A 15,480-nucleotide genomic window follows, 5' to 3' on the forward strand; every position below is an offset into this window, starting at 1 on the left:
AAACCGTTTTGTGAGGATTGCAGGGTGGTGCTCAGCCTGGTGCCAACATATAAACAGGAGAATTGACATATGCTGTCATGAAAATCGAGACACGCACACACGAAACACACAGTCGGACACTAATAATATTAGGTCAGTGTACTGTACGCATCCACAGAATGCACTGCTGCTATTACGTATGTACTCCACTTCCGAGACTTGTGCTGGGGTCAATGGTGCTTGCCCATTGAACACAGTTACTTCATAGAATTTAGACTGCAATGATTGTACAAATAATGAATATAATTTAGTAGGTTAAGCTGCCAACAGCTCTTTTCATAGGAATCTTATTAAATCTGACTTGCTTGTCGAATATTGAATTAATGTTCACATGGATCGCACCATGGTGAGCCACCACAATAAGTGAAAGCGAAAGTTCCTTCCCACAGACAAGCGCCTTTGCCGAATGCCGGACTGTTTCATTCGAACAAGAAAGCTGGGATGACGCGGAGACAACGCGGCAAACAGCAATAACTGGAAGCAACTGAGCATCTCGCACAAATAATTCCGAGGTCTCCTGTACATGAACAGCGGCCAGAAACCAAACGCCACTCGCACTGAAGGCTCTTTAGGACAGCTCCTTCAATGGGTTTGAAACGCGCGCGCAGAGAAAAGTAAACAAGAGCACGCCCGGACAACACGGCGCCGAGCTCGTTTACGGCTTCAAAAAATGTCTCGTGATGGCCTCCTCCCTAGCTCAATCTTGTCCGCAAAAAGTGTCCGCACGATGATGTCACTCCAGATTACTGAATGTGTAAAAGTTGAATGATAATGGAGAATAAATAAATGAAGAATGGCGTAATGTGCCATGATGAAGAATGACGATGTCGCACCATTAATTAGTAAATGTAGTCAGGTAAATTAGTGTAATTAAGAGAAAAGTTTATTAGTAAAGCTGAAAATTGCAAAATGAACAGTGATGATGTCATCACTAATTAGTGTGACTGTGAGTCACGTGACAAGATGAGTTGCAAAAAATGTCACGTGTCAGGTGATGTCATACAAATGTCACGTGACAAGATGATGCAAAAAAAATAAGTCGCGTGTCAAGGTAATGACGTCACAGCAAAGTCACATGACAGGATGGCTCAAAATTTAGACAGTGATGACATCACACCCGAGCCGAGACACAATTGCAGCCACGTGCAAACAGGAGAAATAGTGGAAAGAGACACGGCGCAAAACTGCATCCGCCGAAGCGACAATGTTGGTTTCAGCAACAGATATTGTAGGTGCAGACGAAATCGCAGAGATGTTATGACTGGTTGACCTCAATGTGGCAGCAGTATTTTGGAAAAGCAAGCTAATGAGAGTAAAGAAGTTGGTTGGCATACTGAAAGCACACAGCTTACATCTTTACTGGGTGCTTGCAAGAGCGGCGACAGAAGACTGCTAGGTGACACAACTTTGCCACAAATATTCGACCTTAATTATCTAAGTATCCCCACGGTAGTGTTACGCAAGGCTGGTCTTGCTTTTACATTGCTACAATGTCAGCTACAATGTCAGTAGAAAATGCGATATAACTCCATGGGTCACAAGACAGTCCCCTTCTTGCGATAACTTTATTTATTTATACAATAGTTGAGACCTTGGTGTGGCCCAAGCAGGAGGGGCACACAAATATTAATACAGAATAATGAGAGTAGCATACACGAAAGATGGATTTATTAACAGTGCATAGAATGCCAACGCAGTCCACTAGCTGCGAGAACAAAACAGGAAATATTCTCTCTGGTAATGATGCAATGCCCAAAACAATGAAAGCACAGCGAAATCGCAGAGAGCACTTCTCACTGCTCTCAAAAACACTTTTCTTTCTTTATCATTTAGCTTTGTCAAGCTATGCGTCTCTGTGGTGGGCTCTAAATTTGATCAAATTTTGCTTTGTCAGCCAAATGAAGAGAAGGGAGTTGTATTATATCCTTTTCCAACCCATACACATAAAGTGCCCGTGAGCCCCCATGCCAGATGTCAAGACGACCATTAACTATATTTCTCGCCAATTTTTACTATAAGCTAGGATGCTAAGTTTTGGTAGCAGGACCTCGGAAGTCCATGTTGGAGCTGTAAGCGTAACCTTTCCACTACTCCTGGTACTCAAGCCTTATTAAAATCTCTCATATATTTTTACTTCCAGAGGTGTACTTAAATATACAGTATGGCTTTCACATGTCTGTCCTTGAATCGAAGCGCCGCAGCGATTCTCGTACTAGGAGTTCACACTCTTTACGTGACTTGCCCAAAACCATGGCGACTGAATCGACAAGCGAGTCGCATGTGGACAGACGTCTCAGAGCTTGCAGCGATTCGACGTCACTCAAGTCCTTTACCACACACTCTGTGGCGCGATTTAGAAGGGAATGGTTCCTGCTGACAGCGCTGAGAACGGGAGAAATGTCACCTCCGTAAGTGACAAAACAGAAGTCAAGAGCAAGAAGAACAAAGTTATCCTCAAGTGCCCGCGCCAGTGAACACAAAGCATTGTCCTCCAAGTAATATGTCCGGAACTTGAGACGCTGCAAAGTTCTGTTTTCACGCAGCAGAAAGGCTAGGGCCTTGACACATCCGTCGTTCCTAAGAGAGTACGCAAGCTGCGCCTCTCGAACAGTCTTGTTAAGGGCAAGGCCCCTTAAAACCTCGGTCACAAAAAGCGGCGACTTGTCGACGTCTTTGAGAACCAGCTTCCTCAATGTCGTCGTGGTCCGCAAAAACAAAGCAACCGCTTCGGCACAGGAAGGTCTAACATTACCGGGAAAGTCAATAGTGAGCTCTGTAATGGACGAGGGGTCCAACGCCGAGAAAAACCCCCCGACAGCAGAGGATGCCGCAGTTTTCATCCACGAAACCCACAACACATCAAAGGGGTGTTTTTCTTGTCGTAGACAGGCAGCCCACTCCTCCAATCCACGTGTGTTCCAGGTAACCTGCAAACGGGCACAAATGCCCATTGTCAGAGGCGAAGACAGTACCCAGTCCTCGGGAATGTCAATCACCCCTAGACGCACGCATTCAGCCGTGCTGTTCCGTGCAAGAGCTTTGGAAAATCTTGACAGGGAATCCGCAGACAGACCACAGCCAGAGAGGTCTAGATGGCGTAGGGAAAAATTGTGCGGCAGGGCTTCAGCCAAAGTACCCGCCCCTGTATCAGTGAAGTCATTTGCAGAAAGACACAACTCTTCGATTGACTGGTTTTTGAGTAAGACGTCCGCGATGAGTGTTGCAGCCCTGTCGGGTAACCACACTTTGGAAAGCGTCAAGCTCCTCAGTCGCTTATTTCTGTAAAGTGCTTCAATGCCGTTGCAGAGTAAAGAAAACGATGAAAAGCCTGCCTCACTCAGTGAAAGCACCTCGAGGCTGTCGTTGTAATCCAAGGCGCCCAGGATGACTCCAACCACATCTTCTTCCAAACAATCTATGCTGAGTTTCCGAAGCGTTTTGCTGTATATCAAAGCATCGGCTAAATAAAATGCGTGGCACATGGAGAACTCCTCGAGGCCACCAAACTGGAGAGAGGTCAGGTTAGAGGAAGCGCTAATGGCAATGAACAATTTTAGCACAAGCTTTGTTGACATGCCATTGTAGAGGAAGAGGTGACGCAGCTTCCCTCCGTGTACTGCTTTGGCAATGCTGGTCGTGGCCTCTTTATCTAAGATAAGGTTAGTTGCATCCAATGACTCAAGCCGAAGAGAAAGCTTCGCGACAGCTTTCGACACGAGGGTAGAAATGTGTGGGGAGCGAAACACAACTTGCTCGTAACCATAGCCAATATGAGCCTCTGTCAGACCGGTGTTACCTTCCAGAGCTTTGCTCAGCAATGAGGGAAAGCTGAGGACCATCACTGCTTTAGTTCCAAGTTCAAGCCGCGTGATACAGCTGTGCCGCTTGAGCAGCAAGTATGCCAGAATAGCACCCTCCAGAAGCACATTGTCCGGGCGCAGCTGGTTTACTGTAATACCGCGGATGGCGCTCAGCGTGAAAGAGCCAGGAGTGTGTTCCGTGATGTGCATTCGGGCCTGCCACAGGACCTCGTTCATTTCGGGTAAGTGCCACGCTATCCAGCATGTCATTTTGGAGCCCGTAACGTGTCTGCATGGCGTGAGGAGGTCAGCACCACAGCCTTGAAACTTCTCCACCAAACTTCTGAGCCTAGTCAAAAGACACACACTGTTCACAGTACGAAGTTCTTTCTCAACGGCCTCCAACGTGCTGGATTTGGGCTTCATTTTCTTGCATTTCTGGAATAAAGAAGACAACAGCATTTCCGCATAAATTTCTACGCAGTCTCAGGTGAAAAAGAGGTGGATTAAACTGGACACCGCGCACTGCAACATTACCCTGAGCAAAAAGGAAATGAAATGAGGCGACTGCTGGCAGACGTAGTATTTGTGCACCTAGATCGCTTTGGAACGCATCTCTGAGGTTTTGTACCTTGATGGCTAGTCTGGAATAAAGAATGAGAGCAAGTATTTATGCAATGCATGTCTCTGACTTTGTGTGAATGCTGCGCTTACAAATGGCTTACGGTACCGTTTAGGACAAGTGAACAGTCCACATTGCCACAACAGCGGCTCAATCGAAACAGTGCACGAGTGCACTTACTGTATTCACATGGTATGAAGTAGCTTACCGAAGTGCATCCGACAGTAGACTGAGTATCAGGTCTCTTAGCCTGCCTTACACAGCAAAAACATGCAATGAACTTTTTATGCACCTATTTACACGAGGTTGGTCAACTACACAAACTCTAAAACCTCCTTGTATCCCGTCATTACGTGCACTTAACGCAGTGCACTTTGTCAGCCCATTTGTTGGACAATGCACTTCCTCATTTGCTATCTTCTAGCATTACTCTTTGATGCATTGGAGCCCAAATTCAATGCCTAGTACTTTCATTTAAATCACTACTGCTTCGACATTTTTTGCACCCCTCTTCCGTCTTTCCCAAATTTTTTTCCCCACGCAGAGTAACAGGTCAGCGATTTTTAAACGCCAGCTAAATTACCTGCTTTCCATTAAAAGGCTCCCTCTCTCTCTCGGACCGACCATATTAACCGAAATTCATGGCATTTAATCTCATTTTATTCATGGATTTTACAGCGAAAAGCTATTATAGGGAGCTCGTCAGCAATGGTCTTCATGCACTATAAACAAGGATATACCTATATGGGAGTCGAAAAGGGAGTAAGCTGTTCTCTAGTTTTGCTCCCTTTTTAGTCCTTTAGTGTTCAGAGTGTAAGCTCTCCCCAGCACAGCTGACAGCATCTGCAGGGGGTCAGCACAAGTTCTTGACCTTGGGCTTTAAAGGTATCTTGCACTGTTCGACTTAGTCAATAATTTTATACAATGTCTTGAATACAGCGTCACCAAATGCTGTCCATGCACCCTTTCAGTTACAGGGAGCTCATCCGCGACAATCTCCAGTAAGCAGTCACAACTCACAGCTGGCATGCCATCAGAGCAAAGCGTAGCTAGGTTAGAGCCAAGGAACAGCAGGTGGTAATACCCAGTGAGAAAAAGTAGATAAAGAATAACGTGGAAATAAAAGGAAGATAAATTAAAACGTATAAAAATTAAAAAGAAGTAAACAGAAATAATGACAAAAACCAGAGCCAAGGATGGCAGCAGCATGGTTTTTTCGCTGGAAATACTGTGTTAAGCAGCAGCCGTAGACAAAATTTTTTTTAAGTTTTCAAGATGCTGTTGAACTTGTGGGAGCGGTCTTGCTGAGAATAACACGAGAAAGAAGCTTGCACAAGCAATGGGATAAGTCTTCTCCTTGCACTGAGAAGGCATAACAGCATCATACAAGTTCAAGTAACAAATGAGACACGGTGACCGAGATACGTATCATGCGATCACTAATATGCCTGTTGTCCCCAGGGCAGTATCAGATATTATTTTACTCATGAGAATAATTAAAGTGTTCATACTGCAGTGCTTGCAAATGACAGGAGGGTTATGGCATCCATGTGCATTCCATTTACTTCAGCTAAATCTTTTGCTATCAGTATTCACAGGTCGTCGCTGCACATTACTCCCGCTGCTGTTTATCCGCCCATAAAGCTGGATGGTAAAGCTGGATTCTTGCAGAAAAACTAAATGATTTTTGTTTTCCTGAGGGCTCTATATGATCACTGGATATGTGAACATTCTCCTACTGAGGAATGAAAGGCAATGTTGTAAATATTTCAGTGAAATAGCTACTATTTGCATTGAGGCAATGATAAACCTTCCATTTCATGCACTGGGCTGTCAAGGAATAGTAGACCACACTAATGCTGAGATGATGATAATAATAATCCAGCAAAAAATGCATGGTCAAATTTTTGTTGCCCATTTTACACTACTTAAATGATTAGGAAGAAAAACAAAAAGGAGAAAAGACGCTCCAGTAACATTTAAATAATTCTTGAAGTAGCCATGAAAAATTATGCCTGGAACTTGCTGCCGGTAAGGCATTCAAGCATATTGCCTGTACGATCATTTTGTTTCTAAGTTTGCATGCAGCTTGATATTTTGCTTGAAATAAAAAAGAACACTGGGGGAACATGGACCGATGAAACAGAACTGGCATGGGCACAATGTTAGCGCTCACCCAAGAACAGCCCCTTACGGACACTTTACAGAACACCTTGCAAAAGGGTCAATGCTCTACTTTGAGCCAAAAAAATGAAAATATTTCTGTAACAAATTTCTGCAGGGAAAGCAAATCTACCCACCACAATAACGTTTGTAAATCAATCAAGAGGCAGCACTTTTAAAGGCACAGTGAGATAGCTGCTAAAATTTTTGTGCCGCATTTTTTTAAAAACTCTTCCTTTTCTGCTTCAGTTCAGCAGGGTCCGCATACATTCTGTTTGCAATTGCTGTTCGTACCACCTCACATTGATGATGCCATCCATTGTATCCTTTCAAGTTTGAAATGGAAAAGGGGACCCAGTTTCAATGGCCTGTCTATTCAGATTCTTTGGACACACTTTAAGATACTAAAAGTTGTTTTCCTCATTGATGTTGACAGCATAGTTGTCACACAAACTGTAGATGCTGGGCTAAAAACAAAGGTGATATAATCAGTCTAAAAAAGTGGGTAAAGAAAATAAGGTTAAGAATTACCGAGCAATATTGTTGCTCCAAACTCTAGCCATATTCAAAAAAATATATATATCATGGCATGACCTCCTAACTGGTTAGTTCTCATAGCATAAGGTCGGCCAATCAGTTTAGATTTATCAGTGGTCGAGGAATATTAAAGGCACGTGAGGAATTATTATACTAATCATCCAGAATTCACCTGTGCCCTTGGTACTTCTTATGCTTTTCATTGTGTTAATTATGCTGTTCTGCATAACAGGTTACACACACACTAATTTTGTGGGCTGTATCTGGATCTAATTATCTAACTAACAGCTGCCGTGATGACCCAAAATAAAAAAAGTGCACCGATTATGTTAACATAAATGGCGTTGCACAGGGTTCTATCTTAGCGACTCCTCTGTTAGAATAATGGGAGCAAATGAAGTTGCTATATAGATCAGTGAATTACAACCTTCCAAAGACAAAAACATTAGTTTCACTAAAATTGCTGTGTTTCTAAGCTATAAAAGAACAAAAAATGAAATAGGCATTGGCACCTAATATTGTGATCTGCTGCTTTATGTTCTAGTAGTCTTGTATTATTCTCATATATTTCCTAATCATTCTTTATATCGAGTTTTTATGCCAGTATTAGCACTATTTCTTCTGGCGACGAAAATGATTAATTTTTATGGCTAGTCAAAGAGCGCCATAGCAAAAGGTGTTTTTGTCTTTACAAGTTGGGGTCAAAGACCCATTTTCCAAGCATTTCACCACAGATAAGCTGAGCAACGGACCTGGGGAAAGCTTGTACTCGTATCATCCTGCGTATACTGCACGGCTTGTATTCATTCTTTTCCCTTCCAAAGTGTGCCAACACGAAGGTTTTTGTATATTACTATTACAAAATAGGCACTGCAAATTTCCTTACTGAACTCCCTCGTAACTAAGAATGGCGCTAGAATTTAAGCAGCAGGCCACAATAAAGTGAAACACTGTGGGCTTGATAAATCAGCACATCCTTTTCGCCACTTGCGTTCCCTTTGAAAATGCCTCTACAAGCGAAATCATGACTCCTATATTTCTTCTTTGCAGAAGAGAGCCTCAAATCGTCCTACTGAGTTCTGGCGTTCCAATACGGTCACAAGATAGATACAAAGAGGGGGGGAAAGGCAAGGATGTTAACCAGAAAGGTTTCCGGTTGGTCACAAGCGTTCCAATAAAGGCGATGGGCGTGTTCGCTTATAGAGTCTCACGGAATTTAAATTTGGGAGACTGCTGACAGTTTTACCCACCACTTTTCCTCTGTGTACAAGCCTGCACATTGTGATTCAGTTGGTGCACCCAATTCCCTTCTTTTTACAGGATGATAACAGAGAGTCTTAAGCATCTGAAACCACCTCTGTCCACTTGCCCTGATGGGATTCCAGCTGCCATAAAAAAAAAAAACTTTTAGTAGTACCTGTCTTAGCCACAATATTTAGCAACTGCTTGTAAAGCCTTGCCTTTTAATGCATGTAGAAAAATGACACTTGTTTTCTCTGTGGTCAAATTTGGCAACATATCTGAAGTTTCCAGCTAGTATTCCAGTTCTCTTGCGTCTATACCCTCTAAGATTTTGAATTAGCTTAGCGCAAGGCACAGTGTTCTTTCCTTCCATCATAAACATGCCATTATACTTAATCAGCATGGCTTCATATTGTGTCGTTCTGCTACAACCAACCTAGTAGTTAAATACTGACTGATTACTAATATCATTATTATTGCACACGTGCTTCATGTGCGGGTACAAACACAAATCAAAAATAAGTCGCATGAGCGACTATTACAAAATGATAACATCGTAGCAATTGTGAAAGAAAGAAAGCCCACAATCAAAACAGCCGTATTGGTGGCAATATGTGCGGAAAGATCACTGATACTGAAGCATACATTGCGTACGAGCAATTTACAGAAAATTATTCGCATGAGATGGTTTTTCTTTGGTTTTTATATTATTAATTAAGTTTACAACAGAAGTTTGTTATGAGGAATGGTTTGACTGCAATTCGACAGGACAATCTGCTGAAGGCCCGTAATTTTTATCACCGCCTTCCTTTGAATTGCTACCGTTCCCGCGCAAACTCCGTTTCATCAAAGGAGCAAGAGAAACTAAAATCCCTCAACGATTGCATGGAACTAGTTGAAATTTTACGCCAAATATAATTCACTACATTCGGTTCATGCGCTTGTCTGTAGGCGCCAGACTTGTCATCCGGAACCCGACGCGGCGGCCGCGTTTCGATGGGGGCGGAACGCAAAAGGCGCGTTTGCTACGCGATGTCAGCGCAACGATAAAGATCCCCAGGTGGTCGAAATTATTCCGCAGCCCTCCACTACGGCACCTCTTTCTCTTTCACTCCCATTCCTCCCTTCCCGAAGATACTCCGAATACGCACTAGGTGTCCAAAAGCAAGGACCCGAAGCGTACAATTCGAGTGTAGGCGCTCAGCTCTGCAACTAACACAAGATAAGCACCACAAACTCGTGACACACTCAACACGTGCGAACCCACGTTAGCAGCCATACCCACGTGCTCACCTCAAACACGCCTTCTCGCAACTGTTTATCATGCTTGCACAGGCACGCACCACCGCTACCGCCGCTGCACTCAATCCGAGCGTGAGGACGCTTGTTCTTGTTGTGCTTGTTGACAAGCGGAGCTCTGATAATACCAGTCGTGACACTTCGCCCATTCCGCTTCCAAATGTGGCTAGTGCAACTGATCTCCACTAGGGGGCTGAATGGCGCATTGAGCGCCCGAAAGTGAAGCCACCGAAAGTAAGCGGCCTTGTCGCTGAAGTCAGCCTTTGGCTGCGCACGAAATCGGACCTCAGCATGGTTTTTCAGTTCCAGTTTTGTTTTCCCACTTAGCATTTCGTCTTTTCGCCGTTCTCGTCTTTTTACATGACAGTGCCTACCTGTTGGGCCGTCAACTGAGCGAGGAGACCAGCGAAACGTCTCAAAAATAAGGGTCCATTGCATCGCAATGGGACGACACTAGTAGACGACAGGACGTCGCTAAACACAGCAAGTATGGAACCTCGTCTGCTCAGCTCTGTGTCGTCCCGTTGCGCTAGCGTCTCCAACTCTTCTCTTTACTGTGATGCACGTTCCAGCGCTCAAGCCCAAGTTATGCTATAAATGTGGGATAAATATAAGAAAGAATAGGTGGAAACCTTCACCAGGTCGCTGACCTTGCAGTGACCATTTTACCGAATTATATGTTCAGACCGAACCGGAGCGAGGGCTAGGCTACTGTCTGGTGAGGTTTCGACGGTGTTCGGTTGGCTCGCATTAGCGCCTCCAAAAAGTATGGTACTGCTTTTACGACGCAGCGTGTCATTTACTGTTTCGTATTGTAGCAAGTTCAGCCTGAATGGGCTTTTTATTCGTGGTGCTTGGTGCAGTTGACTTCTAACAGCGCATCTCACGCGCACTGCAGCATTCGTCTTTCGGTCGTTCCTCTCGCGCTGTGCCTTTTTTTTTTATGCGAAGTATACTACTTTAGCTACCACTTCAGCCCTTCACCGTGGTTATGCGCATCCAAATCAAGTGATACATGACGTCACACCACGTGACACGATGACGTCACGACAGTGGAGAAACGGGGGCCCACCTCGCGCCGTCGCTGTGGTTGTGCGCCTCCAAATCACGTGATACATGACGTCACACCACGTGACACGATGACGTCACGACAGTGGAGAAACGGGGGCCCACCTCGCGCCGTCGCTGTGGTTGTGCGCCTCCAAATCACGTGATACATGACGTCACACCACGTGACACGATGACGTCACGACAGTGGAGAAACGGGGGCCCACCTCGCGCCTTCGCTGTGGTTGTGCGCCTCCAAATTACGCGACACGATGATGCTTCGCATTCTCCAGGCTTAACCAAGTTAAGCCTCAGCCATTTTTTTTGCTACACGAAAATTCGGTTTTAAGATGACCTAGCCTCATCGTCATTCCGCTACTTCTCCTTCACGCTCGGAAGACAAGAACACGACAAAAACATAGTGTTTAGTGCACGTACTCCTTTGCCGCGGCATGGTGAGACCTGCATGCCTGTTTTCTTCGGTTTCTCAGAAATTACAGGGTTCTGCACACAATGCTCACATTTCTCGCGTTCAGCTTGCTTGTTCCTTTTATATAACAGCAGACGTTAAACGAGAACAACGCAATAAACTGAGAACGAATGGGCGAAAGACGCGACTTTTTGCATTGAAATACACAGCAGACACTCGACTTCCGGGACAAGTTGTCCAACTTCCGGTGGCCTCACTCGCGCTCGTCTCGGAAAGCGGAAATGCGGCATCCAGCCACATGAAAAAAAAAATTTTTTTTTGATGTTCAGTTACCTAGTGGAGATCAGTGCATTTTACAAGTGATGTAGTGACGCTGGTGGCGCTGCCTTTTTATGCGAAGCATATTACTAGAGCTACACTACAGCCCGTCGAGCGCGGAGGGTGGAGCTACCATTGACGACGTGACGTTTAGCGTGACCACGTGACACCACGTGACAACATGACGTCACAGCAGAGGAGAGATGGGCTGACGGCTCGCGCGGTCGGCCGCGGCGGTGGAGACTCCACATCAGAGGCGCTGCAGCTGACCACGTGACGCTACAGCAGCGGCATAAAGCTGAGCTTGCCTCGCTCTCCGGGCACTTACGAGGCGGCCAGGTGTTGGGATGCCGCCTAGAAGCAGGGCTGATTTGAACGAGAAGCGAAAGCTTCAGCGTGCCACAGAGACCGATGAAGAGCGGGATGAACATCTGGCTAAGCGGCGTGCTCAATATGCGGCTCGGCGACAACGTTCTACAACAACTGAAGAACAAAGCGAGGAACTTTATCAAGCCTAGCCATCAATATGCTTCGCATCTGACTAGGCTTAACCTTAGCTAAGCCTCAGCCATTTTTTCCTTCCTCCATGCGAGCAGCTCAGATATTCTACAACTGGCACCCCGGAACAAAACCAAGCTCATCAACCATGGAGGAGAGGCCGTCACATGACACTAGGGTCCCTAGAAATCAACGTTACTAGAACCAACGAGTTTGTTCTAGTAACGTTGCTAGAAATACCAGAAGTCTATCTAGGGACCCTAATGACACATTTTTTGAAGATGGAAACGAGCTCGGCGCCATGTTGTTCGGGCGCGCTCTTGTTCATTTCTGCGCGCATTTCAAACCCAGCGAAGGAGCTGGCCCAAAGAGACTCCAGTGCGATAGAGTCTAAGTGCGAGTGGCGCTTGGTTTCTGACTGTTGTTCGTGAACTGGAGACATCGGAAATATTCGTACAAGACATTCGGCTACTTCCAGGTATTGCTCTTTGCCGCGTCGTCTCCGCGTCATTGCTGCTCTCTTGTTCGAACGAAACAGTCCTGTGCATGATCATAATCGAGTAGCATTCGGCGAACGCGCTTATCGCGACAGCGGTAAGCCCGGGAAGGAAATTTCGCTTATTAGGGTGGCCCACGTTGGTACGCAGTGTCTTTCGCCGCTTTTGCCTGCGTCGTTTTGCCACGGCGGAGATACGTGCCACTGGGTTCCTTGCAAGCTGCACTTGGCAAAATACAGGGTGTTTCACGCAATTTGAACCAAGGATTAAAAAAAAAAGCGGTAAACCGCAGCCCACTGAAACCAACGGCACATTGTTTGCCATCATGCGGCGCTCCTCAAGAATATTTCTTTTATTGCGCTTAATTAACTAAGATGAATTATACAAATTTTCACGTATTCATTTTAGTGCCAAGACCGTTAGTTAGGCTGTAGAGCAGGTTTATAAAAAACCGATCCAGTTTATTGTAGCATCGTATCTCCTACGGGGTCCTTTTTCCGGCACCTAAAGAAAGCCCGCGAAATATGAAAAAATACCACGTGACTACGCTCGTGCGCTGGTCAGCACTTTTCGCAGCGGCGCGGCGACCGTTCACTTCGTCACGGTCAGCGGGCTCGCTCCGTTTGCTCGAAACGCCGCTGAGAGCGCTGAAATTTGGTAGCGCACGAGCGTAGTCACGTGGTATTTTTTCATATTTCGGGGGTTTTCTTTAGATGCCGGAAAAAAGGACCCCGTAGGAGATACGATGCTACAATAAACTGGCATGGCATGGCACAGAAACACGTGGCCAGTCACTTCGTCATCTGATAAACAATAACATTAAACACAAAAGAGTGCACGGAACATAGGTGTCAGTACACAAGTATTCTATGAATTGACACTTGTTGTACTCGAGTCATTCACCTTCGAGATGGAAAAGGAGAAAAACAAGCCTGCTGAAACACACTAAACAGTACTGCATGAATAGCGCAGAAAGGCACAACAAACGACAACCATCAACACGTGTTGCGTTCGTCGTGTCGCTATACAATGTAGTTGTTTGATGTTAGTCACACCGGTTGTCGAAAAAGTGCTCTGCGTTAAATGCAAGAGCAAGCTTTAAAGACGATCATTTCTGTGAACAGAATAGAGGGTTTACAAAAGTAGGTCTGGCAACAGTGACAGGCACGCTGACCTCGCCTGACCCCGAGGTGGCGGCCATCTTTGGATCGCTTCGTCCGTCCGCTCCGTGTCCGGCCGTCAGTGCCTGCCGTTGTGTCCGTGCTTGTAGCGTTGTCGCCAAGTGCACTGTGCGTGGAACGGGTTTTCAATGTCAAGCGAAGTCCTTTCCTGGTCTAGGGACCTCTCTTTTGTCCCTGACGGTTTCTGCCAGCGACGGCTAGAGGCATATTTTGAGAGCCGAGGCGTGGTGTGATGCGTTATAGTGAAGTCTTTCCCCACATCTCTGCGTATTGCAATAATCCACTTCTTTCTCAAAGCCGGGTTGCTTGGGAAACCATGGAAGGAGACCTGCACAAATAATAAACAGGTTTTGTCAACAAGCACCACATTATAGCTGTGGATGCTATACTTTATAGCAATACTGGAAAATCTGATCACACGAACTCTTGCGCGAAGCAGGCATGGCGCGGTGATAGCTGATTTTTAAAATTCCTTATCATTTCAGCACAGTTCCCTTTTCCCGAGGCCGCCCATTTCAGCTCTTGCATATGAGGTTGAAGCTTGAAATGTCTACTAAAAGAGGAAATAAACAAGAAATCGTCATCTTTACAAAACCAACACTTTTCGGGTGGCTGTCAACTAAGAAACCATCATGGGATTCGAAAAAACCCACTAGAGTGAAACGCAAGCTTCGTTATTTTGTGGATCGCGCTGGCAAGTATTCATAGGCACAGACTACAAACCTGAGCTGCGCGCTCTGGACGCGTACCGGACTTCGCACGCGTCATCAGGCGATAACATCTTTTGAAACGGGCTGGATGTGAGCATGACGCTACACGTGTGATGCCTCATCTTTTCCTGCTTTACAGGACGCCGCGGCTTTGGCAGGCGCTTTGTAGCGTGAAACAGGCAGCTTGGGCGCCCTAGGCAACCTTTTTGCCATCTGCACAATGCACGGCCATTTCACACAATGGTTTGAAAACTAGCTTCGGTAATAATGCCCTTGTAATAAGTCAAATAGAGAATGGCTAATGCAATCCACGTACAAAGGGCTCCAACGGATCTATTCGAGCTTTAGCGTTCGTTACACATGTATTGCTCCTTCTCAAGTGTCATTTTCCATCTCAGCACAAGCTTTCGTGAAGTTCACAAGGCTCCATTGCACGCAAAACAACCTCGCTGTTTCAGGTGATCGCGATCGCGTTCTATGAGCTATCTGCCAGTCAGAGGTACATGCCGTAATGCCTGACATGCTGCAAGTGACACTTGTAAAGCCGATCAAGAATGCAAACGAACGGTCGTATACACACCTTGTTTCCGTGCGCGTCTACGACGCTGCGCTGGCTGCAGAAAGGCACGCAGCAACATGCTGGCATTCCGAATAGAGCTTGGTGCTAGCACCGACTGTTATGATGCCAACAAATGACGCAAGCACTTGCGGGAATTCCAATGAAGCTCGCTGTGCGTGCACGAGTTCCACGAGGGCTCACGTTGGCGCGTACTCTCCGGGTACAGTGAACTGTCCTCCGAGTACTCCGGGCGGCGCGGACGGACTGAACCAAACATGGCCGCCGTGCGCTGTTCATGTTTTTCTCACTAGATGGCGCTAACTTTTGTAAAGGGTCTATTATCGCTAATTTCTGGACTTTCCCAGTCTGGATTTGAAAATCTACAGACGGTCTCCAGACACTGCACGAATCGTCTCGCTGCCCCATGGTAAAACTAAGGGCAGCAGTGAAACAAAGTGGGCCATTGAAACGCAGAATTTTACATTGTACAGCAACATGGGGAAAGTTTCCCTGATGTGATTATATATTTTCAGTGTCA

The 15,480-nt window shown here is 45.8% G+C and overlaps 1 protein-coding gene across 2 annotated transcripts; it reads right to left on the reverse strand.

Moving 5' to 3' along the window:
- Window positions 1–1,690: 1,690 nt before the first annotated feature.
- Window positions 1,691–9,805, reverse strand: LOC149335613 (uncharacterized). 2 transcript variants are annotated; one of them, XM_089552191.1, is made up of 2 exons: window positions 9,697–9,805; window positions 1,691–4,277 (listed from the first exon to the last, which is right to left on the reverse strand). In XM_089552191.1, exon 2 carries the CDS (start codon window positions 4,263–4,265, stop codon window positions 2,208–2,210), a length of 2,058 nt encoding a protein of 685 aa, XP_089408317.1. In that variant the 5' UTR covers window positions 4,266–4,277; window positions 9,697–9,805; the 3' UTR covers window positions 1,691–2,207. The 2 variants fall into 2 exon arrangements, with proteins under 2 accessions (XP_089408317.1, XP_089408318.1); XM_089552192.1 differs by lacking the exon at window positions 9,697–9,805 and adding an exon at window positions 4,377–9,686.
- Between the last annotated feature and the right edge of the window lie 5,675 nt (window positions 9,806–15,480).

Source organism: Amblyomma mixtum, chromosome 7, assembly GCF_055824585.1.
Source record: "Amblyomma mixtum isolate Tamu chromosome 7, ASM5582458v1, whole genome shotgun sequence".
NCBI classification, from domain to species: Eukaryota; Metazoa; Arthropoda; class Arachnida; order Ixodida; family Ixodidae; genus Amblyomma; species Amblyomma mixtum.

Bases quoted from the DNA above. Each gene is read 5' to 3' on its own strand.
- LOC149335613 (XM_089552191.1), bottom strand. From the start codon at position 4,265: ATGAAGCCCAAATCCAGCACGTTGGAGGCCGTTGAGAAAGAACTTCGT.